Consider the following 27,498-nt stretch of genomic DNA (forward strand, 5'->3'; position numbering starts at 1 on the left):
GTAGGGCTCCTCTCTCAGCCTGGTACTCACTGGGCCTCCCCTCCCTCCACCGCTCCTCCCCTGGTGCTGGTCCTGAGCTCCTCAGAGACAGGGACAGCATCACTGACAGGTGGAGCTGTTGTCACAGGAACTCTTTGGGGAGAAAAAGTCTGTTAATTACTTGCAGCCCTTGATCCTTCCCCTCTCCCTTCTCCTCCTTTTCACCTCCTCACCCTCCTCCTTCCCCCTCTTCCTCCTTTCTCTCTCTCCCCCCTACCCTGTCTATCAATATTTCATTCCAAGATTCTCTGTGACTCAGCCCCAGTAACCCCATTTTCATCTCGAATGACTCACCAGGCCCTGGGAGCTTTGAGCCCAGGGGGAGGGAGATTCTCCACCTGAGCAGGACCCTGATACAGGTCCTGCCCCAAACTTGACAGGCACTTCTGCCCTCTTCCCCGAGGGTGGGTTCCCTCCCTGTCAAAGCAGGGAAACCTCCTCCCCACCTGCAACCCACACAAAACTTAGGAACTGCTGACTAATTCCCATCCCGGCTGGTGTCCTGTCTCCCATGATGAAAGGTGCATCTCGTCTCGGGCACCGGCTGGCACAGCTGGCCCCTGGTGGGTGCTCTTTCATCTCACCGGGGAGCAGTCAGGTCTGTGAAAGGCGCCTTGATCTCTAAGAAGCCTGTAACGCTAGAGACAGGAGGTGTCCAGGCATCAGAGTGAATGTTCTCACTGAAAAGCCTGAGTTATTAAAACTTGTTAAAAAGCCCATTGCATTGCACTCTTAGCCAAATCAAAATGGACATCAACGGGCCGGTGACAGACGAAATTCTTCTTTTAATGACTTGTATTTTCTTATCCTTATTATAAAGTTAAGATAGTTCGTGGAGGAGACTTTGGAAAAGGCAATTAAGAATCAAGAAGATAATAATGTGTAATCATCTCGCACAGGAAATCCCCTCTTAACAACGTGGGTATATCTCCCTCTGTCACATGTGAGAAACCTTCCGTTTTTATTACCAGAATTGGCTCCCATCACCCGTCCTGTTTTGGAACCTGCCATGTCTACTTCCCAGTATACGGTGAACAGCTTTCCATGTCAAGACATAGCCATTATTTTTAATTGCTTGATAGTGTTCTATTATTCTATTACATGGATGTTCTCATTTCTTCATTCATTTCCTTGTTATTGGGTATTAAGAGTGTTTCCAGTGGTATGCAATTATTTTTTGAAAAGGGCAGTGGACACGCTTATAGCTAAATTGTTTAATGCATCGTTAATTTCCCGAAGAATTTTTTTTGAAAATACTTTGCACAAAAGTATTGATATTGTTAATACCTTTTGTCATAAAAAGAATTCTTTGTTTTTCTATACCCAGGCAGTCAAATTTATATTTTCCCTTACGGTTTGAATTGATGTCAGCATTAGAAAGCCTCTCTGAGCCAAGGTCGTGTCGCTACTGACATGTTCTGAAATGGAGCTGCCTCCCCCTGCCCCCACCATGCACCACAGACAGACCACAGCCTCCCTCAGCCTTCAGGGTGGAGCCCTGCCTCCACGCCCACGAGACAGGAGCTGGGCATCTCTGCAAGACACTTGGGTGTCTCTAATGAGGAGTAGGCTTTGCAGCCGAGCTTGTTGACTAATTACTGTCAGAAGGAGCAGCTCCATGGTAATTATGCTAAACTGGAAATGACTGCCTTTGCCCCACGTTCTCCACCAGTGAAATGAATACCAGGGACGAACCCTCGCGTCCTGGCTGTTGATTTGGTCGTTTTGGAGAGGCAGCCGGCAGCTCAATCCTTGCCAACGGCCTGAGAGGACTTATCTCGTTGTCTTTCACAATCAGGGGTTTCCTTGGAGGCAACCAAGTTGCAATTCCTCTTCTGAGCATTTGTTCAGACTGAGCTCATCTTGTCTGGGGGCTGCAGTAAAACCTCTCTGCAACAGAGGCTTCTCCCTACATGTTGAATATATAAGGTTCATGTTGAGGAGAAATATTGTTCCTACCAACGTGATATCACTGCTCAACATGGTTTTGGAAAAAATCATTCATCCAGGGAACCCTGCAAGGGTGTGTCGAGCAGCGCTGTATCTATGAGGATTAAGTTTGGCTGAATAGAACACGAAAATTCAAAATGACCATGGCTCAGAAAAGATAGAATTCTATCTTTTGGTCTCACATAACAGAAGTCTAGAGTAGCCATGGCAATGTCCAGAGCTTATATGGCAGCCCCACAAACCTGTCAGGGGCCCAGGCTCCTTCCTTCTCACCATTCGACCACCTCCAGGCTGGTGTGCCCTTCCTCATGGGCTGTGACGGCTGCTAGTGCTACAAACTTCATGTCTGCATTCCAGACAGTGAGATGAGAGAAAGGGGAAGAAGGGCATCAGGTCTCCTGTCTTTTAAGGAAACTTCCTGAAAGTCAGCCCCATATCTATTTAAATCTCATTGGCCAGAATTAGTCACATGACCACACCTAACTGCAAAGGATACGGGACCATGTGGTCATTTACCTGGGTAGTAACCAGCTTTTAAAACTGGTATTCTTTACAAAGCAAGAAGGGAAGAGAGGATGTAGTGAGGTAACTAGACGTTTCTGCCATGGGAACGTTTGGGAATTGAACCTTTCTACATAACAGAAACCACAGGGTAAATTTAAAATGATGAAACAGGCCATGATATTAGATTTTTACACGATCAAAATAATAGATAATCATGTTGCTAAAGACCAAATCCTTGAAAAAAAAACACAAGGATTACAGTTCTCCATTCATTCAGTTACTAAGTTTAACAGTATTCACTTAGAGCTCGGTGTGGCCCTGACACCACGAGGCACTGTGTATTCACTTGTGAAAGAAAGGGTCTCTGCCTGCAGCCTCCGGGGAGCATACAGTCGTGAGAGCAAAAGCATGTGCCCCGGAAAGAAGGGGGGGCAGGCGGGCAAGGACGGAAGGAAGGAAATACATGGTTTCCTTAGGAAGTAAGAACCAGTGATCGCTAGCTGGGGAGAAAGAGCCGGGCGGCAGAAACTGTTTTCGAGCACTGCTGCGGTCTCGCCTGTCCACAGATTCCTAAATCCCGCAGAAACCCCACTCTCCCCGTGCCTCTGTGCAGCTCTCTGCCTCCTGGGACCTGGCTGCCAGCCCAAACTGGCAGCCATCTCCACGCCCCCCCGAGACGTGTTTGAGAACGAGGACAGTGAGCTTACTGGTACTGGGACGAAGCGCCCAGCGTGTTTATATCAAAGTGCACCAAAGCACCTTCACCGGAGTCCTTTATTTCCCATGACCCTGCAAATGACACATCGTTGGTCTCCCTTTTTGCTGATGAGGAAAGCAGAGCCTCACAGAGCCCTCCTTGTGGAAGGAGAGCATGCAGAAGTGTGGGGAGGCCTGCCGAGAGCCCTTGGGGCCTTGCCTGCACCCACTGCACCCACCCTTGCGTGTCCCACTGAGATGGGCTGGGCATCACCTTTGCCTCTGCGGGGAGGACTGTGTTCCCTGGGCTTTTGGACATTTAGCACTACCTTCCTCTCGCCTTGCTGTCATTCCCGACCTAATCCTCCATCTTCTCACAGAACCTGGGCTTTGCGGGTGGGGGGCGGTTAGCCATCCCTCCTTCATGAAGCACCAGGGCTGCCTCGATACTATTACAGAATTAAGCACTTGAGGCCCAGCACTGGACCTTCAGATTCCCCAGGGGGCCTAAAACACATCAGGGACCTGAACACATAATCCGTTGTCTCCACAATTTGAAAAGAAAACAGCAAAATTGAAATGAATAAATATCGAGCATCCATAGATAGATAGCATCATGACAACTTTTCAGGTTAACTTTAGACTCTGTGAAGCTGTCTGTACCTTTGCAAGCTGTTCGTAGATCTCACCTAGCAAAAATGTCTGAGTCTGTACCAGAGAAATCCTAGGCGATTATTAATGAAATATTCCTGGTAGCTAAATAATGCCAAAGGCCAAAGTATAAACATGATTTCAAACATTTTATGGGGAAAAAAATGTATTTGCAATGTGGGTACATGCCAGGATATTTGATAGGATTTGGGATGAGGCCACCAGAGACAGAGAAGACTCTTTGAGGCTGGGAGTTCTGGAAATAGCTCCAGCCCGGCCTGGGCAGGCAGATTGAAGTGCCCGGTCAGTAAGCGTGGCTGGATTAATGGCAGCTGGGTTGGAGGTGTCTGTGTGTAAAAACATGTTTGTGCATAGGCAGACACACATTATTGGCAGTAGTATTATTTTTCACCTCCCAACACTGACTAATGTCTACCAACCATGACAACATGAGCGTGTGGCCTTGTAAACCTATCCCGGGAGTGAGGCCTGAGCAGGACAGACAGACAGGCCTCGTACAGGGCTCCCCAGGTCCACGAGGATGACGGTAAAAAGCCATGTCCGTCAGCTGGCTCTTGTTCCCGCGCCTTGATCCACACTGGGCCTGTGCTTTAAACACAGAGTATCTGAATCCGATACAAATTAGATCCTCATCTCTCTGAAAACCGCAGCCCACTCTGTCCTGATTTCTTTGGGTCTTTTGAAAGTTATTTCCCTTCTTCTCCCCCTTTTGGACGTGGAGGCCTTTTAGCTCCGCGGTAGAATTCATTCCTCAAGCTGATGCAGGGTACAACATGCAGTGATGAAAACCCAGCCCCCCCAAGATTTGTTAAAATGCCCAGATTCAGATTTTGCTGGTCTGCCTGGGAGTCGTCAAGTCCTTTTAACACCTTGTTTAATCTAATGTTGGAGCCCATTCAGAGAAAAATCACAGAAATGAGGGGAAATCAAGTGAAAATCGCGGGGCCGTCTATGGGACATTTTGTTCTGTATCTTCTAAGATCTTTAGAAGTCGATGTCAAAAATCAGTCTGCTTGAGAGTTGGGATTCTGTCATCACTGGCGTTCTTGGGAACACGGAGGCTCGAAGGGTACAGTAGCCTCATTTATGGGGTAGGAATTGGGGGGGTTTCAGACTCCTTGTTTTAAAAAGAACAGATTTCAAAACCAGATTTAAGAGTTTAATTTGGGGTGACTCCCACCTGTTAAATTTTAATCAGAAGTTGAAGGCTAAACAATAACATTTCTACCTGGGGAAATTAAGAGAAGAGCCTCGCTCTAAAATACATTATTAACACTTCGTCTTAATTAAATGTGGTTGCTGACCTCAATAACAGGATTTGGGGTGAGATCCATTCTGTTTTGCTTTGTTGAGTGAATTATTTCTTTCCTGAGTCAACAAACACAGGGCTTGAAATGTAAATGAATTGTTTACAGTGGTGCCTTTTTAGCTTTTAATTAAAGTGATGTTCTTCCATTGGAAGTTTATGGTGGCAATACATTTTATTGCCTGCTCTGCTGTGGAGTTTTTAATTATTTATGTAAATATATTAGCACAGCTGACTTTATTTTTAGTGGTCAGGTTTTCTGTTATGAAGATGCCAGGGGAAAAAAGGACTAATAAATTAAACAACTGAATTTTTAAAGATTTAACATCTTCAGTGGCTAAAAATAGAATTCTGGCTTTTATGATGATCCAGAGATGGGAGATTTTCATTATTAACCACAATTAGAGGCACTCCGTTCGGTTAATATGAAAGAGCTGACCATTTGGATAAACAGTTGAAAGGTAATTTTACAATCCAGCCACCTTTTTAACATCCATCTACACGTGTTGTTTTAAACTTGCCATGGGCCAGACTCTCATTACTGAAAGCATGGTTTCAAATTGGTTATATTTGGATATAATTATGATGGTCATTCTTGTCAGCCTGAGAAATTAATTCTCCGAGCCAACACAGGAAATATTGACAACACTAATACTGTTTCTTGCCCACTGTTTTTTCCAAGCTGTTAGATCTGCTTAGCTGAGTGGGTTTGCTGTTGTTGTTGTTGTTGTTGTGTTTTTAATTTTAGTAAAGGCGTTTGAAATAGACCAAGGTTGCTGCCAAAGCTACCGATACCGTACTGATGGAGGAAGCCACGTACTTCAGGATGGCACGAGAAGTCAGCCGACTAGGGAGAACAGCTGATTTATCTAATTGCCCCACTTTGTCTGTCAATCACCAACACCAGGCGGCCGATGAGCGCGTCTAGGGGACTCATGAAGGGCTTGTCATGGCCTTAGACTAACACGGGCAAATAACCGGAGGCAGTGTGTCATGTAACTAATTCAAGACGTGCGTTTCAGCAGCAGCTCCCAGTTTGTGTCTCAGAGGAGTCTCGCACTTTGCATTNAATCACCAACACCAGGCGGCCGATGAGCGCATCTAGGGGACTCATGAAGGGCTTGTCATGGCCTTAGACTAACACGGGCAAATAACCGGAGGCAGTGTGTCACATAACTAATTCAAGACGTGCGTTTCAGCAGCAGCTCCCAGTTTGTGTCTCAGAGGAGTCTCGCACTTTGCATTTTCAAGTGATGAGGCTTTGAACCACAGTTCTCCCGCACAGTAATTTGGGATCTCCTTGTGTGCCCTAGCAGGATCAGAACAGACCGCGTGGAGTCGGCTCTAACAAGCCTTGAGTCCCTCCGTGATGGCTGCATGTGTGGATCTGGACCAGGGTTAGGATGGGATAGGCCAGCTCTTATCACCATTAAGTAACGAGCACTTACAACATGCCAGCCCTTTTCTAGGCACAGGGATACAGCAGAAACAGTTAAAAAACAGTTATCTGTCCTCATGAACATTATATGCCAGTGGGGCAGAGAGAAAGCAAACAAGAAAATAAATAATAGCATAGTAGTGGGTGAATTGCAAAGTGCAAAGGAGGGAAAAGACGTGAGGGTCTGANAAAATTATCTGTCCTCATGAACATTATATGCCAGTGGGGCAGAGAGAAAGCAAATAAGAAAATAAATAATAGCATAGTAGTGGGTGAATTGCAAAGTGCAAAGGAGGGAAAAGACGTGAGGGTCTGACACTCTAGATGGGGGGTCAAGGAAGGCGTTGCTGCTGGCACAGCATTTCAGTAGCGAACTGAAGGAAGCAGGGGTGCACCATGCAAATAGCTGGGGAAGAGTGGTCCAAGAAGTGGGTAGAAAAAAACAAATGCAAAGGCCCTGAGGCAGGGTGTGCAGAGGTGTGAGATGCAGGGGGATGGTCATTGGATCTGGTGCAGAGTGAGGAGAGGGAGATGAGGCCAGAGGTGCTCAGGGGTAAAGCTTTTACTCTGAATAAGACAGGAAGTTAAACACTGGTGGTCTTCGAAGAGGGGAGGGGAGACCACATAGACCAGTGGGGAAGATCCGGAGATAAGCCAGGTGAGAGGTGGCATGGCTTTGGACTTGGTGGTGGCAGTACAAGCAGTGACAAGCAGGCCATACTGAATATGTCTGGGAGGTGATGGCAACTGGTATGTGCCAGCCAGTCATGTGAGTGAGCGTGTGTGTGTGTGTGTGTGTGTGAGAGAGAGAGAGAGAGAGAGAGAGAGAGAGAGAAGGAGTGACCATTGACTCACAGGTCTTATCCTAAACAGGAAGACGGGGTGGGCGTCTATGAAGCAGGAAATCAGTTTTGATCGTGCTGAGTTTGAGTCGGAGGTAGGGAGCAGGACCTGGTGAGCAGGGAAGGTCTGGGCTGAACAGGAAAGTCTGGGTGTCGTCCACATCCAGATGGAAGTTAAATCCCAGAGTCTTCAAGATCCCCAAAGTGATGAGTGAGGGCAGAGAAGAAAGGAGGCCCATGGGTGGCCCAGCCTGGTGTGTCTGACACGAGGCACCGCCTCTTGCAGGGAAGGGAGCCAGCCGCAGTCAGATACAACGTGCTCTCTCACCTGGGTGGCCGGACCCCAAAGCCGCAGAGCCGGAATTGACACAGACACGACTTCCCTGGACCCAGGATGGAGTGGACACTCAGCCAGGAGCCGGTCAGCCCTAGGCTGGCCTGGCTCTGCCCATCCCCTCCTCTCCTGCCACCTGCATGTCGTGCCCCCTCCTCCGGTCTACTCCTCCAACATGGTCAGCCCACGCTGGTCCCTTGCTCACAGCCGCACCAATGTGCTTGTGGTTATGACAGAGCAGCGGGCATTTTCTCTGTCCCAGACCCTGTTCTCCATGCCTCACACACTCAGTCATGGCTAATTTCACAGCAACCCGTAAAAAATGTGCTAGGATGGCCCTTCTTCACAGGTGAGGACAGTGAGGCTCAGGGAGAGTCAGGAACTTGCCCAGAGTCACGTGGAGACGCAGGCAGGAAATCCGATTGCAAGACAGACCTCTCACCTCCCTGCTCCTCTGTTTCCCAAGCGGAACTCAAGCCGGAGAAGCTAAGCCCTCCGGGTGTGGTTGCAAACAGACTCCATGGCCTTGCTCTATCAGATTCCATTGCTCAGAACAAAACCATACCTTCCATTTGATTTTAGCAGATCATCCCGAAATCTATGACAACTTCTGCTGCTGAACCCCACAGTAAAACCCTGTGCTGCCCAGATGCCTGGGAGGACCACAGGGAGGGTTTGGATAGAGCTGTGTGGACAGGGGTTGCAGAAAGCCCTCGGGGGTGCGTGCATCCTCTCGCCACTGTCGCCAGGCAGGAACACCTCTGTCACGGTTTCCCTGTTTCTTTCCTCCCTGCTTCCTGGTGCCTCCTGTTCAGATGGGGGTCTTGGAGCAGTGTTCCGTCATAATCTCACGTCCCCATGCTGCCAGACTCATCACAGGAGACCAGAGCATCACAAATGAGAAGCGTGTGTTTTCTCAGTGGATGCAGGGGAAGCAGATCTTGACTTCTGTTCCGTCAGACACTCAGTCTTGTCTCCAGGGGCTGCCGCAGAGCCCCCCTACCCCACCCCGGTCTCATGTGGCCTCATAAGGAGAGGTGGCAGTGCCCAGCAGCTCCAGTCGAGTGCTAGACTTCGTGAGTGCAAATCCCCACTCATCCACTTTCAGGCGTGTAACCTCAGACCTTCCGTTTCTCTGTGCTCAGTGTCCTCCCTTGTAAAATAGGGGGAAACAGTGTCTCGGTGACAGTGACCGTGGAGGGTAAACCGGGTAAGTCAGGCCAAGCGCTGAGAACACGGGGCCTGGCCCACAGTAGGTACTTAATGAACCAGTCATACTTCTTAGCGAAGAGTATAAAGATATCCATTCTCTGAAGGAGGCTCTTCAAGAATGAGAGCAGTGTTTTCCTACAATCTGTGGTTCCCACGCATTACAGACTTACAATAAGCAAGTCTATGAAACACTTATTAGGGCTCTTAGTGGGAGTTAGTCACAGCTCCCAAGAACGATGGTGGGTCCACAGCCAGCCCAGGGTCCCTCACTGCTAAAAGTCTCATGATGATGGCGGTCTCCTCCTCATTCCTGGGGAAATTGAAGGAAGCAGGAAGAAGTTTTTAAATACTAAGTTTTGTTACCTGCCATTCACTTGGCTGCAAGTGAGTCGTCGGAGATGGCAGAGTGCAGGGATGGGCGGTGAGCCATTATTAAATATAAGCTGCAAACGACTGATGTTTGAAGGTTTGCAGCCTGGCTTTTTGATGGACAGGTGTTCTCGATTTTGCAATCGTTCTAAAGTGTATGTGTAACAGTCATATTTTCTGCTAGTAAAACTGTTCCTGGTTTGAGTATCGGGATTAAATTGGTCAATATTTTAAGATGTTCTGCAAAGCATATGATGCCGTGCAAATAACTGCATGACTAGTAGAGACTCTGTCACCCAAACAAGTTTAGGACCTGGGTGAATGTCTGAAGGGAGATGAAGCGAAGGAGACTTACCAGTGAGCAAGAGAGGGCATTAGAATTCAGCACCTCTGATTACTTCTCATGCACGATGTGTCAGGATCCGTGGCTGCAATCAGCAGAAAGAAACATCAGCTATATTGAGTAGAACAAAACAAGAATTTACTAGATTGATATTGAGGATCACAGAATGAACAGGAGACCAGAGGATACACTGGGGGAAAAAATGAGTGGCCACCAAACAGAACTGAACAAGGGAGGCAGTTTGGGCTACCCCCAAGGGAGCAGCCTGACACTCAAGTTACACCTCCCAGGGCGAGAGTGGGACCCACCACCCCCACCCCGCACACTGAGAGAACATCACATTTGCTGGCGCTAAGCTGCATGTCCCCAAGCCAGTCCCACTGCATCCAGGCAACAATGGGAGCAGGTGGCTACCTCCCACCACGACCACCACCACCCAAAACAGGGGTCCATGCAAAGGGGAGCCTGGGGTGGTGTGAGGAATGATGAAGGATGGTGAGCAGCCAGAATGACAGATGTCCACAAACCGTTTCCACAAATCTGAGTTTTCCCCCTGCAATGCCCCAGACGACCCTGTGGCAGACATACAGCTGTCCTCAGTAGCTCGATGTGAGGGACACACTCGCACACCTCATAGTTGCACTAAGATTGTCATGGGGCAGAGGCCAGGCCACCCTCCAGGGGGCACCAGGGTGGACAAGGTCCGGAGCAGGAGGCATGGCTATGGAGGAGGACTGAGGAGCTCTGGGGGCTCTCAGAACAGGGGGGCAGTGAGTGACACATCCCCCTGGGGCACACACTTTCAGGGAGCACCAGAAAACTCAGCCATCAAGACAATCTTCTCATGCGATATTTTTCATGTCAAAATTAATACAAAAATTCATGCTAAACAAAATAATCAAATTTATAAGGAAAGTAGGATCCGTGGTGCTGATTCTTCCTTTTGCTGCCAGCTCTGATATGATGTGAGCACAGACTGTGAAGGCCGCTGTGCCACTTCGGGCCACTTCGCCACTTCTCTAAACTTAAAGGATGGGATAAGAAATGCTCCGTGACTCTGGGGCTCAGGAGCAGGTGTGAATGTGTGTTCAGCCAAACACTAGACTGCACGGAGACCCTTTGTGCCAGGCCTGATCCTGCATCCTGCTGGTGTGGGCAAAAGTTGATGCTCTTTCTACAAGAGTGAGAAATGACGGGGGAACTGTAACCCCACTCACCCATGGAATCCCTTCCTGGGCTCCAAAGGAAAGCAAGAGAAATCTTTGGACTAAAAAAGTAAATAAACAAAAATTAAAACAAACTAAGCCATAAAATAATGTTTAAAATGACTAGAGGAAAAGAATAGGAAGCATGAACATAAATAAAACATAATGAAATAGGAAAGGCAAATGTGAGAAGTAACTAAATACATCATCTAGAAATCTGATGGTGCGTGATCTCATTCCCACGCTGGACGCCCCGGAAGTGGGTGTGGTCGTCCCCATCCTATGAATGAGGAAGCGAGGGACCCAGATATGCTCAGGGTCGAAAAGTTAGTGAGCGGAGGGGATGGAATTCTAATTCAGATATGTTTATGCTGAGGGGCGCCTGGGTGGCACAGCGGTTAAGCGTCTGCCTTCGGCTCAGGGCGTGATCCCGGCGTTGTGGGATCGAGCCCCACATCAGGTTCCTCTGCTATGAGCCTGCTTCTTCCTCTCCCACTCCCCCTGCTTGTGTTCCCTCTCTCGCTGGCTCTCTCTATCTCTGTCGAATAAATAAATAAAATCTTAAAAAAAAAAAGATATGTTTATGCTGAAGAGTTTTTTAACAAGAAAATTATTTCTTTTATTTTGAGAAAGGAGAAACCATCATTTAAAAAAAAAATCTGGACCCAGTGGAATGTACAATGTCTTTAAGATCCCATAAAATGTCTTTAAAATTCTATCCCAGGTAGGATCTTTATTTCATCAGCTAAGCTGAGGGTCGGTGTTCAGAGGGTCAGTTTCATCTCTGTTCTCCACTTGAATTCTTTGTGTCTGGGGCTTCCTTTAAAATCTGTAGAGATGGGAGGACCAGAGGACCCAGGAGAGAGAGAAGAGCTGAAAAAAAATGGCTCTTAGGGCCCCTGCTGGCGTCCTTCTGAGTGTCCTTCATGGGACGCCCACAAATGAGCTGTTCTCTGGAATGGAAATGAACTGTTCTCTGAGTAGCCGCCAAAGAGTATCTATGGCCGAATGATTTCTGTAAGATATTTTACCCTTACTGTCTAAAAATTAAACGTCTCCAGCTCACGAAGCAAACATTCCACAAAAACTGAACACATCGATTGTCTCTTTACTGGGAAGGTGCCTCCACTCGTGTTAGCAATGACATCGTCAGTCTCTGCATTCTTGGGACTCCACTGTGTGCACTTGGTCTAAGTCACACCCCTGTTCACCTGGATGGTGGAAATCGTCCCCGCCGGCCTCCCTCTTCCAAGCTGGCCTCCTCCTACTATCCTCCTGCTGGTCTGGCTCTCTGATGGCTTCTCGCTCTCTCTCCTGGCTGTCTCCGCCCCAACCACGTGGCCCTCCCCCAGTGTTGTGCCCCCTTGGGAACTGTACAGAAATCATTCTCCCTGCTTCGAATCACACCAATCCTTGTTATTCACACCTGCTGTATTTGCAAATGCAACATGCTAAAATATACGTGTAACCCCAAGATAGTTGCCGTATTTTCGCAGTCATATGTGGATAAGGTCGGAATAGCGACAAATTTGAGCCACCTGACACGCACGTTTCCAGCTGAGGTCAAAAGAGGCGATGCTTGGCTTTCTTGTCTCGGCTTTCCTACAGCAAAGCAGCATGCTGCCGAGGTCTATTTGGTGCCACGTTTTCTGCATTCTTGTGCTTCTGGGTGGTGATGTTGCTGTCTACAGAGGCCCCTGAAGTCGTGCTGTCCGGTGTTCCTCTGTGCAAGAAGGTCGGGATGGGCCATGGAGAGGAGCTGCCTTCCGGCCTGAGTTACCATCCTGCTGTCTATGCATTCAGTGTCCGGGATCAACCATGTGTGTTAAATATGGTGTCTGTAAACAGAAGCACACACAAAATAAGTTGATGTATTGATTAGCTGACGAAAAGTTGACCAGAGGCTCATAGGAACCTAACCCTCTGTCTGGCCCAGGGGCAGTGGCTGGTGTCACTCATGCAGCGTTCACAGTGCCTAGAGCAGGGCTGTGAGGAAGAGGGAGGATGGATGGCTCCTGCCTGCCTGCGTGTTTGCTGCCTGTCTGCCCTCTCCCTGGGCTGTGAGCCCCTCGGAGCCAGGGGCCATGTTAGTCTTGAACGGTGCCTGACGCATAATGGGCGGTCGATTTGTTTAATTCATAAATAAATTGGAGATAGTGATTTTCAAAGCCAGTTTTTAAGCAGGCTTTAGACTATAGTGAATCCTGTTCAGGGGTTAATATTTAATTCTTTGCAAAATCTAGAAAGGGATTTCCATCAGGGTCTGACTGTAATAAACAGCGTGAGTGAGTGCTAATTCAATACTTTTATTTAATTATTATTTGATGATCCTCTTTGGTATGACCTTTCCCTTTGAGCTTGAGAAGAAGGAAGATGCCCCCCTCTCTCCCAGTGCCCCAAGCCAGGCCCCTGGGCTCTGCTGAACCTCCGGGAGACCGCCTTGAGGGGGGGCACCTTGGGAGGGGTTGATGGTGCTCCCTGAGTGTTCACGGTACTGCTGCCTCCGAAGCTCATGAGATGGGCAGAACATCTGTATCTTGGTTCCTTCTGGGGAGAGGCTACCCTTGCAAGGCATTTGGCTTCTCCTTGGACCAAGAAGGTAGTACCAGGAAGACTCTTATCCCAACTGATCCCACTCACTTAGGACACAGAGTGCTGCTTTGATAGCAAGCAGGGCCTGTGACTTATTGCTTCTGTCCCAGCTCCTATTAGAGCAGGAGTCAGCAAACTTTTCCCATAAAGGGTCAGATGGTAAGGAATGGAGGCTTTGTGGGTCACACAGTCTCAGGCTCAACTACTCAACTCTGCTGTTACAGTGCGAAAGCTGCCACATCAACCAATAGGTGTGGCTGTGTTCCAATAAAACTTTATTTACACAAGCAGGCAGAGGGCCAGATTTGGCCTGTGGACCATGGTTTGCCAATCCCTGCAGTAGGTCCCTTCCTGTGTGATGGGGTCTTTGTGTTCTTCTCTGCACCAGGAGCCCTTTGAGGAAGGCCGGAGTCATGTGTGCTCTTTTCTCCTCAACTGCTGGCAGGTGCCTGCCCCATAGCAAGCTATCAACCAACCTTTGCTAAATGCGTGACTCCAGGACGCAGGCATTGTGAGACGTGCCAGCCAGATGCAAGGTGATCTAAGGCCCAGTGACAGTCCATCTGTCTTCATCCGACATCTTGTTGTCAATACTCAATATGGCAGAAGTTGTGTCTCTGACAATAAATCAAGATAATACTCCTATGTTCATTCAATAAGCAGCCACAGAGTGTGGGGGCAGCACCCAAATATCAGCTGGGATCCGCCTGCCCTTGAGACTTAAATACGCTTGTGATAAATCCTGATTCCATGCCCTGGAGCAGACCAGAGGCTTTCTTAGGATTCATGCAAATTCTGGAGGGCTAGAGAAAGAGGCCCCAGTTAGTGGTTTCCGGTTTCCACTTCTGACAAGTTCCTTCCACTTCCTCACTGTCTCGCTATCCTGTGCATACCAGTTGGCTGTGCTCCACATTGCCCTTTTGCTCATTCCCCCTCCCACCCAGGTACACACAGGTGCACGTACACATTCACCGTCACCAGCAGAATTTGAGGATGTTGGAGGTGTGAGGGGGAGGTGGTGACATGACCTCAAATTGCTTCAGTCTGAACCCCCACAGCCCTCGACTGCAGATCCTTCTCACTGCCCCTTCCCTCTGTTTTTTTTTTGCAGGACACGTTCCCAAAAGCACCCCAACCTCAGCACATATGGTGACTCCTCTCTTCTCTCCAGTCTCCCCCTGTCACGCCCCCACTTCTCTTCGGGCCACATCTCATGGAGGTGCGGCGGCCATGCAATGAACTGCACATTTTTCAACAGTATCATTTGATAAGTTCTGAGAAAGTGTACACACCCATGAAACTATGACCTGAGGCAGTGCACCTACGCAGCACCCCGGATGTGCCCCTCTGGGATCCTCCCTCCCGCCCCTCCCCCCACCGCATGCTCAGGCATCTGCAGTTCGGCTCTGTGTCCCTATGGAGGAGTGCACGTTTTCTAGAGTTTCATATAAATTGAACCCTAGAGCACATACTCTTTTCTCTGGTGTCTTTCACTCAGCACAATTTTTTTGCAATTCGTCCATGTCATTGTCTGTGTCACTATTCCCTCTCTGGAGCAAAAACAGGACCTTCTGCAGAGCAACTCAGTTCTCTCCAGCTCCAGCCCCCAGTAGGCTTCAGACTCACGTCTAGCAGATGGAAACATGGGAACCCATCCGAAAATCAAAAGGGCCCCCCTCCCACTGGAAGGCACTGGTGGTTTTAACAGCATGCCTCCCTGCTCCCATCCAGCCCCTCCCATCCTTCAGCGGCTTCCACAATTGTTTAATGAGCACCTACTGTGTGCCCAGCACTGTTGTTGGAGAGGAACCAGGAAAACAAGGCCTTCCTTTTGAGGAACAGCCAGAGGATAAGGAAGGAAACAAATGAAAGGTTGCTTCCAAATCTAATAGGTGTTATGGGAAAAAATGGAAAATGCCCGGAAAGTTGTCTAGAAGGACAGACATCCAACCAGTTACAGGGGTTCCATCTGGGGAGTAGAATGAGAGTGGGGTTTGGGCAAAGTCTCCCTCTACTTATTTTGTTTACAAGTTTTCAGAGAGTAGTCTCCTATTTCCTGTGTTTAGTTATTTAAAAATGCCTTTTAATGAGCAACACATGCTCATTGTAGAAAAATTCACAAACACAGGGCAGAATAAAGAAGCAAATTAAAAGTCGCCTTTAATCCCACCCTGTAGATCCAGCCGCCATTATCTTTCATCGTGTTAGTTCCACACTCAAGAGGCAGAGAGGCACATTTTGTTTCATTTTTTGCCCTTNGGCAGAATAAAGAAGCAAATTAAAAGTCGCCTTTAATCCCACCCTGTAGATCCAGCCACCATTATCTTTCATCGTGTTAGTTCCACACTCAAGAGGCAGAGAGGCACATTTTGTTTCATTTTTTGCCCTTAAACCGGCCGTGGGAGATGCTACCAGCTTCCTGGGGACCTGAGCCGTGTTTATTTTTTTAAGAGGTATTAATCTTTGATTAACAAGGATGAATGTAACATTTAAGAGGACTCTAATTGCATCTCTTCCCCTTCTCAACAAACCCACACTGTTCCCCACAAAGTGTGGCTTCAAGACTGAGGATGTATGGCTGCGAGCTGGGGAATTACAGGGAACATTTTTCATGTCACTGCCCGGACAGTCGTGCAAGCGCTCCAACAGAGAGGTGTCCGGCTGCAGGTTACATCCCCAGCTATGCTGGGTGGGCCAGTAACTCACTTTGTCATTACTTACTTCGGTGATGGCTGTACTTACTGATCCTCAGTTGCTGGAAGGGTGAGGCCCTCGGTGTCAGGATGTCTGGGAACAGAAAAGACAGGGGACAGGTGACTAGGGCGGGGGCGACATAAAGCAGTCTGATGATGGGGACAATGCTTCTGATGCATTTCTTCTCTAAATGACATATTTGACAGTTCCACTCAGCTTGTTCAGGTGACACGTATCCGGGGAGTGCATCTTGAGCGCCACCATAGAGTCCACCGCCAGGTGCAGCCCAAACCCCGCACGCAGCTCTTGTCCCCAAAAAGTTGACAGACAGGACTTTAAGGGCACAGGTGTTTAAGTCAATGCGAGACCCCTCGCGTGGATTCGCCAGCATCTGGTGGCTCTCTCGTGTGTCCCATTCTCCTGTGTCTGCATGCTCGGATGGGCACCCTGAGTGCCACCCCTTAACCACCCCACCCTCAGCTGCTCCCTCGGGACCCGCCAGAGCTCGCCACGGTCACACCCATCACGCCCAGTGCCCCTGCCCTCTGTGATGCTAAGTATTCTGTGCCTTCGCACAGGCGGCTCCCCGGCGTCTCCCCTCAAGTAACTGCCATGCGGCCTAACCCTGCCGGGACATAGTGTCGGAGTCGTGCTTTCGCATGCAGGATTTGGTATCCAGCTCTGCCTCCAAGAGTTGTGGGACTTGGGCAAGTCGCTTAGCCTCTGCTGGCCTCATTCTCTCCAGATGTAAACAGAGATAATACCTAGCACCATCGGAAGGATGAAATAGGCTGATCTGGCAAAGGTCTCAGCACAACATCTGGAAAGTAGTAGGAACCAGTGCATATTAACTATGACTGTAATCCTTCAAGAATCATTGTGAACAAAACCTCATCCTCCAGGCTGTCCCTCCCCACCCACTCCCAACCCCAGTGGGGGCTTCGCCTTCATGCATAACTTAGCAGAATTTTCAGCGCGCATGCACACAGTTAGACGGAAATTGTCAGTGAGAGTCCTCGCAAGGATATGTAATACTAGGTGCTGTGGGAGAAAACCTGCCAGTCTCAACAGCTTAACACTGAAATTTATCGTTCAGTCATCTCACTCATTGCCAATGATGGGAAAGGGGTGGGGCGGAGGGATCTGCTCCATAGCATCATTGGAAGATCCAGGCTCCTTGGCTCCTCTATCTTGGGAGGCTGCCCCCTCCGTGTGTGGCCTGCAGGGTCACTGTGCACAGAGAAGGAGGGTCTTCTGGGGGCTTTGTGGCTAGATCCAGAAGTGACATTAAGACCCCAACCTAGCTGCAGGGGAAGCTGAGAAATGCCGCCTACCTGTACACCCAGGTAGAAAATCAAGTTGTCTCTGCCCCAGGACTGCTTCTCATCTCCCCACTTGGCCAGGAGATGCGTGAGGGCAAACCATGCGCTCTGGATCTTTCACCCAGTGATGGTCCCCTTCCACCTTCCCTTGGGCTAAGTCTTAAGGATTAAGTCTGGAACAACGGAAGGCATGGCACCCTGGAGAGGAGAGCCTTTCTGAACACGGAGACTGGGAGGTGCAGAGAGGTAGCAAGCAACGGACCCCTTCAGGCCCGCACCAGCAGCGCTGACTCGGGCCACACATATTCCTGAATAAAAACAGCTCACCGCCACATTTGCGTGGGATGTGTGTGGAGTGTGAGGCAGGGATGAGGGGCAGCTCACGAGAGCGGAGCCCAAGACCTTCTGAATAATAGGTAATGTTTCCCAGCCCACCCACCCAGACCTCAGAGCCTGCGTCTCTGGGATTCCAGTGACGAGGCTGATAAGAGCTTTCCTCCCTGATTCGCCCACCTCTTCGCCAGGTCTCCCTGCAACAGGAAAATGCGCCGTGTTGAGCAGTGATTTGCAAACAGGGTTAAGGCGAGGAAGGCAAATTGGTACACAGTTCTGAAAGACATGTTGCATTATGTATCAACCTTTTTCCAATAGTCATACTCTCTGATACGAGTAATTCCACTCCTAGGAATTTATCTCTAAGAAATAATCCGAAATGGTGTCAGTCTAAGGTACTAGGAAGCAGAGATCTACACGCAGAGTTCTTCCCTGGAGCCTTATTTATGACAGCAGGAAGTTGGGGAACAGCCTGAGTGTCCCACAATAGGAGGCTGGATAAATAAAGAATGGGCCAAGCCACAGGATGGACTAATGTGCAGTCATTAAAACCGGGTTTTATAAGCATTTTTAAGCCAGGGGAAATTGTTCCTGATATAAAGTGAAGTGGAAAAAGTGGGATATCAAAGTTGGCCAACTATCTGATCCCAGTTATTTAAATCCCATGTAGAGAAGCTCCTGAACAAAATAGCCCACAAGGTTGGGAGTGATTCTCTCGGGTTCCTGGAAATATTGATGATTTTTCAGTTTTTTCTTCCCACTCTTTTTTTGTACTGTCAAGTTCTCTTTGCTGAACATATCACTTTTATAAACCAAACAATAACTTTTTAAAGAAGCAGAAAGTAAGGACACTGTAAGAAAGCTCCTCTTTCTTTCTGCAGACTTGCCCAGAGGCACTGTGTTCCTTTTCTAGTCTTAGAGGCACGCGGACGCGGGCCTAGACCCCCAGGCCCCTGAGCCCATCATGGGCTTGAACAGGCACTTGCCGCCCAGGACGCATCCGGATCAGCTGTCATAGCAGCCATTCAGCTGCACAAAATACATCACTGAAAACTCCAAATAGATAACCCTGCATACAGCCCTTTTCTTTACAAGGAGAAATGAAAAACACTTACTCCTCTGTAAGTCCTATAAAGACGTTTCCTGTCACCTAAAAAAAATGACAAGGACCCCTCCCCCAGATCTCACAGCATACCCATCGCTCAGCTCAGTTGTGGTTCCGAAGTGTTTGGGGAAGGGGGGAGGAACGTGTGTTGCCCCTTGTGCCTGCAGCCAATTTCCAGTGCAGTCCGGAGGAGCAAAACCGCCTTGAGCGAGTGAAGGGATAGATGTGTGTTTCAAACTTTTTCTCTTAGGTGAAGTTTTTAATCTGCTGTTGTTAGGCTGTTAAGACGACCAACATAATCAAAAAACTAACGATTACTCCAAACCGTAAAATAAGATAAACTGTTGTTCTCGCCTTAAGGCCAGAATAGGAACACCCGGGCAGTTCTTCACTCCCATGGAATAAGCCAGTTATAAGCAGAGACTCATGTCCTAGGAAGGACAGGTGAGCGTGCTGAGGGACATCTTAACCGCGTGCCCAGCGTGTGAACTTAACAGACCGCGTGCTGCTCCCACACCCACTGGGGACTCATTCCGCCACCCAGCCCACCACGACCCCGCCACTCCGGCCCCGACGCCGGGGTCGGTGGTGCTTCTCCCTCAGTGTGTTTCCAGGGCTTAAGTACTCCTTCCCTGGCAATTACATAGCGACTGTTCTTAGAATTGAATTTAAGCTCTGTTAGAAAATTGTTGAAAGCCTTCAGTGCTCACTTTGCACCAAATTGAAATCTATAATGTTATTGTAATAGCAAAAAAATCTTCCAAAGTTCAATTGGAAATTTTTTTTTATTAACTTAGTAATAAGGGTCCAATTTCAGGAAAATAGTTTCACAGTGTGAGTGAAATCACGCTGTTTGCTATGTAGCATCAAAGCTGGCCTCCAGCACATGGCTGATGCCTATGCTCCCCGGGTTTGAACTTTCTAGAGGGGACAACATTAATTTGGAAATGTCTGGATTTTTCTGACATCATCTGATGACTTCTCTGTGAAACCAAAGATCCCCCCCTTCAAGTTCCATGGTCTTGTGTATTTTCACTAGGTTTCTAAACTATTCACTTTCCTGATTCTTAAGCAGACTATGAGGATGGAATTTGAGGTTATTGAGGTGATCATTCTAGGCTGGTAAATGAACTGAACAATTTCACTGCACTTTGAGCCTTTCTGTCTTTTGCACTTTCAACATGTCATCCTGTGGTCAACGTACCTGCCTCTAGGAGTCACCAGGAAAATAAACTACAGAACTAGGGTTTTTTTTTTAAGATTTATGACTTGAAAGAAAAGCAACGATATCAGGTGGAAAGCTGAAGAAAAACAGAATTAAGCTTTATTGAGCAACTACTAAGGGCCAGGCATTTCCTGCGTGTTGTATCATTTCGTCTTCCCAACAACCCTGAGACAGGGCCTACTGTCCCCACTTTGCAGAAAATGCAGCTGAGGACAAGAAGTTACGCACATTTGTTGGGAATCATGCAGCTAAGGAACAGCGCCTCCGAGCCAGTGCCCTCCTGCTGTAGATCTCAGGACATGAGCCTCCTCTAATATCTTTGCAAACATTTTCTGTTTCATCCAAGTTGGTGCTTGTGCCCTTACGGACCAAGGAAGGCCAGTGCTGACTCTCCACGGTGATGGGGTGAAGGCTTATTCAGTATCCAGTCTCGGGGAGGGCTTGCCCCATGTTCTCTTCCACTGACAGCTTCTCTCAGCTTTCTCCTGCTGCTTGTCGCCACAGCAGCCAGAAACAAGCTGTGTACTCCGGGAAGCAGATGAGTGACAGAGGGATGGCCCAGCTCTACCTCCTTTTGCCTTGTCCCCACGTTGGTGCCACATCAGTTCTGTGGGGAGCGAGACAAAAGGAGAAGGGATGGATGGGACCCTCACAGAGCTTCTCCCACACAGCAGACATTCATCTACCCCTTCAGTGGATCGGTTGGTCCGTATTTTAGCAAGAACCTGCCATATGCTAAGCCACGTGCCTTGCGAATTCACAGCCTTCAGGCCTTTTCTTCCTGCTAACCGAGCTAGGCTGAATGTGCTCCCCAGCCCCTGAAGATGCCCACATTCCAGTCCCGGGAACCTGCAAATGTGTGACCTTCCAGGGTAAAGAGAAACTCTGTGCTGTGACTAAGTTAGGGCTCTGGAGCCGTAAATCCACCCTGGACCATCTGGGGGTGGCGGGGGGGGGGGCAACATAATCATAAGGGTCCTCAGAAGGGGGAGGCATGAAGATCAGAGCTGGAGAAGAAGATGTGATGAGAGACTGGGGTCATGCAAGAAAGAGAGCAGGAGAAAAGGACGGTGTGCACCTCTGGGTGCCACGAAAGACACAGAAATAGATGTTCCCCTAGAACCTCCAGAAGGAATGCAGCCCTGCCCACACCTTGATTTTAGACTCTGACCTCCGAAACGCTAAGATAGCAAGATTGCATCGTTTTAAGTCACTAGGTTTGTGGTAATTTGTTACTGCAGCCACAGAAACTAATACACTAGCTGCCGTCCATTTCTCTCTTCCAATCGAAGACAGTTTGCCAGAAATCCCCCTTTGATCCCTACTGCTCACCCAGCATGACCCACACACACCTCACATCTCCCACACCAAGCATCCTGCGTGCACTGCATTTGGGAAACCCTGCCTCAGCACGGGACTTGCGTCTCAATCATCCTTGTGTCCCCCGTGGTGTCCACGAGGACCTTGTATATTTATCTGTTTAGAGAGCTAATGCTCTGTGGCTGTCCACGGTGAGCCTCTTAAACCATTCATCACCAGACCTGTTTATATTTGTCCAGAGCTAGTCACACGTGCTGGTAGAAGAATGAAATGAATAATTTCATTTTTGCTGCAAGGAAATAAACATTCGATTCATGGACTTTATCATCTGTATAACAGAATCCGAGCATTTACTCTGCATTTGGTTGTCCGCTGTCTGCGTCAGATATATGGCAAATCTATTTGACGTGTTCTTCTCAGTTCCTGACCCTGTCTCTTTCTCAGTTCATTATGTCCACCTCTTTCTCTAGTTGTCTGGATTCACAGAAAGAACAGAGATTTTTAAGAAACATTATTCATGACTAGAAAATCTTGGATGTCCCCACATAGTTAAAAAAACACAAGTCACCCATCTTTAGATGTCTGAAATACACTGGATCAGCGATTCTTAACCAGGGGTGGTATTGCCCCCTACATGACATTTGGCGACACCTAGAACATTTGGGAGGGGGTGAGACCAGCTTCGAGCAGGCAGAAGCCAGAGTTACTGCTGAGCTTCCCACAGTGCAGAATTCTAGGAAGAGCTCCCTTGCTGGCTGCTGGAACACAGACCCAGTGACCTGGACCTTGGGGACAGCCAAGTGGTCACAGCACAGCCTGCCTGACTTGGGGCAGAGGCTGCCACACTGATTGACAGCCCAAGTAGGAAACAGCTGGAGAGGCCCTTCCCTGGGTTCTCCAGTTCGAAGTTCTCATGAATTCGGGCACAGGGAGATTCTGAGATGTTCCATGGGAGGTCACTAGTCTGCCTTTCTCTGTCCTTCCGTGGTCATGTACCTCGTAATTAATCAGGCAGATGGAAGGAAGAAAAGCCCCCTTTGTGCACTCCCTTCTGTGGGCAAACGACACCCAGGGGAAAATGCAAGACGGGCTGTTGTAGGCACAATAGATGACGGAATAGGAATCGGTTCATTTCAGGGGGTTTACCTTAGTGTCATCGGCTCGAGGAGCCAGCTTTCCTGATGGCAGAGCGGTGCACTGGCCAGCGTGTGTTCACGTACTTAACAGACACAGGCTTCGTTCCATGCGGCTGCTGGCAAGTACCCCAGACAGGTAGCTTGAGCCACAGAAATGTATTTCCCTACAATTCTGGGGGCCGGAGGACAAAGGTCAAGGCGTTGGCCCACTGGCTCCTCCTGAGGCTTCTCTCCTCGGCTTATAGATAGATGGCTGACTTCTGCCTGGGTCTTCACACTGTCTTCCCTCTGCTGTGTCTCTCCTCCGCTTCTCTTCTTACGACACCAGATCGGACCAGGGCCCGCCAGAGCCACCTCTTTTTAACTCAGTCACCTCTTTAAAGACCCTGTCTCCAAATACGGTCATGGTCCGAAGTGCCGTCAGTTAGGACTTCAACATAGGAATCTGGGGGACCCAATTCAGCCCATAACAGACAGCATTAGAATTCAGGGCGCAGTGTCTTTTAATTCAGGGAAGTGTCAGGCGGGTGAGAGAGACTCCCTGCATTCCGGTGCCCATCCGAGCTCTTGCGGATCTCACCACCTCGTGAGAAGCAAACCTCAGGACCGTGCATGGTGGCAGGCCGGGCTCAGATCCAGAAACAGGCTGTCTTCTCTGTGTAGCCATGATGGAAAATGAGACAAGTGGCTAAGAAAAAATACAAATAAAGCAAAACCCCACACCTGCCCTCAATGAATTGTATATTAGACAAAGGAGAATCCCAGGGTGAGAATCAGGAGGGCAGCTCCAGATTCCATTTTATTCCGTGTTCTCAGGCGCTGCCGTCAAAGGTGCAGCAAACAAACTGGGCAAAGACGCTTTGCCATGGAGTTGGAGGCAGTGTTTTCTGTTTAACCTGCGTTATTCAGTTTGTCTACGCATCTCCCCCTTCCTGGAAAAAGGTCATATTGCCGCTTGATTTTCAGTGTTACAGACGTTGTTTGGCTCTGGGTAGCGAGACTTTCAGTTTAGCTCACCGCACGTCATATCTGCCATGTAGTATGTTAAACACGGGCATAATAAAGTAGAGAGAGATGTATAAAACTACATTGCTTCTCTAAAAATTCAGCCCTATTAAGTTTGTTGGCACATCACTTGGATTTTTATTAAAAGGCCAAAAAACATTCCACCACGTGATTCTGAGGTGACAGTGCATTTCTAAGCCACCAGTAAAGAAATGTTTAGGTAGAGGGATCTCTGTTTTCAAATACTGGGATTCAGGCCACACGTGCCTCCGTTCAGAACACTCTGAGCTCTCGGGGCTTTTCACTAATGGACTGAATATACTGGATCCCAGAGCAAGGAAACTGTGTGTGTCAGCCTGTGTCCATCGCCTGACAGCAAACACATGAACCTGACTCGAGGGCAGCTGCCTCCCTCCTCCGACCCCGTTCACATCAGGTTCATCTCATCCTCTCTCTGCCCACCATGCTCCAGTCCCCACTGACAGCACAGACGGAGGCGTGATAATCCAGCACCCACTAGAAATGGTCCCTCCAGCGGGGAGCTCACCAAGTTGTCGGCATCCCCCATCATCCCCAGCTTCTCCACGTGACAGTGTCAAATGCCTCACCTGAGTCCAGGAGGAGGACACCTCCTTCTCATGGGAAATGACCTTCTTTTGACTGGACTCATTATTGATGAAGCCTAGCTGGTTCCTCGTAAGCACTACACTCCTTCATACAGAGTTGGGGAGGGAGGGGCCATTCCAAGAAGGGACATACACACCAGCCAGATCTTTGCAGCTCTCGAATTCCCCTCCCCTAAAAAAAATAAAGTATAACTTTCAAATCCACTGGCAGAAAGGCTGCTCCTGAAGCTTTCACTCCCACAGATGGTGGGTTCATCTCTCAGTCAGGATTCTTGTAGTTACAAATGAAACCTAACTCAAGATGGCATGTGGAAAAAAGTGAACTTGAGTAGTTCACATAACTGGGAAATCCAGGGGAACGTGTGATTTTAGCCAGAGCAGGATCCGAGTGTTCAAGGGAAATATCCATGTAGAAACCGTTGGCAGGGGCACCAGCCAGCCAGCCAGCCGGGATGGTGCCTGCCAGTGACATCAGCCCCGCAGGGACATGACGGGACGCCTCTCAGGGCTCTTCTGTCCTCCTGCGCACTCACTCCACCTGCTGGACGCTCTGCTCTCAGATAGGCCTTGACCTCATGTAGCAAAAAGCCTGCAGCAGCTCCAGGGGTATGGCTCAGCAGCCCTGCATCCCCAAGGAGCTTCTTCCCCAGGCTCGCAGCAGCATTGCTGGTCCAGAGCAGACCAGGGGCCCAGTCTACACCAACCCCATGCTATAGGCCTGCGTCAAACCCAGGGAACCAGCGCAGAAGCAGCCTCCCCCAAACCCTGGTGGAAGGCTGGCTGCCCAGAGCAAAGCCAGGTGGTCTGACCAGAAGCGGAGAAACATTCTGCAGAAGATACCACAGTCACAGCCACTGCAAGTCACGGGGTAGTGAATGGCACTTGGGCACTTTCTATGGTTGCTAGGAATGTCAAGAACATCACATTGCCTCCGTGACTTGCCTGTAATATCCCTGTCCTTAAAAGATGGCTCTTATTATTAACAGAAATACTTCACAGATGTAAAATCTATACTCTCAGTGATATGTAGCTGACATTTAAAAAAAGAAAAAAGCTATGAAGTGTTATTTCAAAGTGACCAGCTGCCCGAGCATGCTGCCCTCCTAAGCTCAGATGTGTTCTCGCAGTGGTATTTGGTGGGGAAGGTGGGGGACGGGAGCACCACTCTTCCAGTCCCCTGCAGCTGAGCGCCCTGCAGATAGGCCGTCACCAATCCACCCACCATGTGATGCTTTCTGTCTCTGTCACTAAAGATGAGGATGTTTACCTGTTGATAAAGATTCTCAACTATCAGGAGGAGAGAGAGTTTTAAAACATTGTTTATAGAGACCATAACACAGCTTAGTGTCACAAAATAAGACTCAGGAACTGTTGAATATTCATGACTGGATATGCAGAGTGTTTGACATCCTGGAGACAATGGATTTTTTTTTTTTTTTGGTTTACATTGAGTGGCTTTGGGGGGTGGGGGATGCCTCCTTGGTCTCCCGTAAGGAGAGGGTTCTGATGATACGCATCTATTTTCATCTTCAATGAGAAACTGCCTTTGTCTTTAATTCTTAGAGGTTTTGCCAACTAACTATTTCGATCCGTCTTGTGTTCTTAAGAGAAAGGAAAAAGCATGAGCATGCCCCGCGTGCCCGGCCGTTTCTGTACACCGTCTGTAATCTCAGGTAATTGTTACTTGCTGAGCAAGGGCTTTCCGGCGAGGACAGGATAAAGCAGCGGTTGATGCAAGAGCGAGAGTTTTATGGCTATCATTCAGTGCATTCTTCATTCATGCATGCACGCCTTTGCTCACAAATGCCCCCACCTCATTCCACAAAAGATAGAAAACAGAGCTTTATTGCTATGAGTTCATGCTGGCATAAATATTAAATTCCATGTAAAAATGACTGGGGTTATTCCTGCCCTTTGCGCTGGGTTACTTACGGCTAACGCCGAGTCTATTTCCTCATCGGAGGTTAACATCCCCTTCACTTGAGGGGGATTGGATAATGCTTCATTCACAGCCATGCTTCGGTTTCAGGAGCCCGTCCACTCCATCTCTGCTGACCTAACCCTGGTGGGCAGGACCAGGATTTCCTAAAGGCTGCTGTTTTCACATTTTCATGCATTTCCGCAGGCTGCAGCTGCTGGGGATGGGATTTTAACCCCCAGGCCTGGGGTTCCCACAACTGCCGGGCCCTGACCCTCCTTCCCAGCAGCAGCAGCAGCACCTGCAACATTAGTAAGATGTGTTTCCCAATAGTGTCCTGTTTCCAAAATGAGCTCTTTATCTGTTGGAGTTGGGTGCAAACAACAGAAACTAACTCTGGAAAATATATGCAAAAAAAAAAAAAAAAAGGAAGGCTCTGTGGCAGCTCACAAAATCAGAAATTGACAAGCAGGTGAGGCGGGAGGTAGGCTCCAACTGTCTGTCCAGGCCCAGAGTCAGATGTGAGTGACTCAGAGCCCACCCCTTAGCCAGGGGATGGTTGACCTCGATGACAGGCTGTCATGGGGGTAGAAAAGTAGCAGTCAGGGTGTTTGTACCAAAATGAAGGAGGAAGAAGCGTCATGGTGGGGGTGGGAGGGAGGTGCTGGGAAGGAGGGGGAGACGTCCTCTGCCCTCCCCCTGCCCCATTTGTGATTATCTTCCCTCTGTGATTGATGAACAGTCTATCAGATATTGTTAACAACTTTCACCAGTACATGCAATTTACCTCTAATATTGCCTTCTTGATACAATCTTCCATTTTGCTGAGTCCATTTTGTTTTCCATAACGCTAGGTATCTAAAACCTAGACTTGCCTACTTTTTCTTGATAGACTTTAGTTTTGGGGGCAGTGTTAAATTCAGAGCAAAATTGACTGGAAGGTACAGAGAATTCCCATCTACCCCCTGCCCCCACACCTGCACAGCCTCCCCCACCATCAGCATCCCCCACCAGAGCAGGACCTTTGTTATCGTCAGTGAACCTGCATAGACACAGCATAATCGCCGAAAGTCCAGTTTTTACGTTAGGGTTCACTCTTAGTGTTGCACCATCTATGAGTTTGAACAAATCTCCAAGGACATATATCCACCATTATGGTGTCATACAGAGAAGGTTCACTGCCTAGCAGTCCTCCGTGGCCCTCCCACTCATCCCTTACCCCCTGACCCTTGGTAACCACTGATCTCCACTCCCCCTACCCTGCTGACCTCTCTGATCACTGTTTATCGGGGTAGGTCCAGTCTTCTGGTCT

At 48.7% G+C, this 27,498-nt stretch overlaps 1 protein-coding gene across 3 annotated transcripts in view; it reads left to right on the plus strand.

Annotated features, from left to right (window-relative positions):
* Nucleotides 1–27,498, plus strand: part of CDH13 (cadherin 13) — a 1,033,545-nt gene that overhangs the window by 947,958 nt on the left and 58,089 nt on the right. Inside the window, exon 11 of one of the 3 annotated variants that reach the window (XM_034672818.1) lies at nt 14,614–14,891. The exons of the other annotated variants lie outside the window; for them this stretch is intronic. Coding sequence (XP_034528709.1) covers nt 14,614–14,770 — 157 coding nt within the window. The 3' untranslated portion in view covers nt 14,771–14,891. Of the gene's footprint in view, nt 1–14,613; nt 14,892–27,498 lie in introns of those variants that run through there. 3 annotated transcript variants of the gene reach the window in all.

This window comes from Ailuropoda melanoleuca, chromosome 12 (genome assembly GCF_002007445.2).
Source record: "Ailuropoda melanoleuca isolate Jingjing chromosome 12, ASM200744v2, whole genome shotgun sequence".
NCBI lineage: Eukaryota > Metazoa > Chordata > Mammalia > Carnivora > Ursidae > Ailuropoda > Ailuropoda melanoleuca.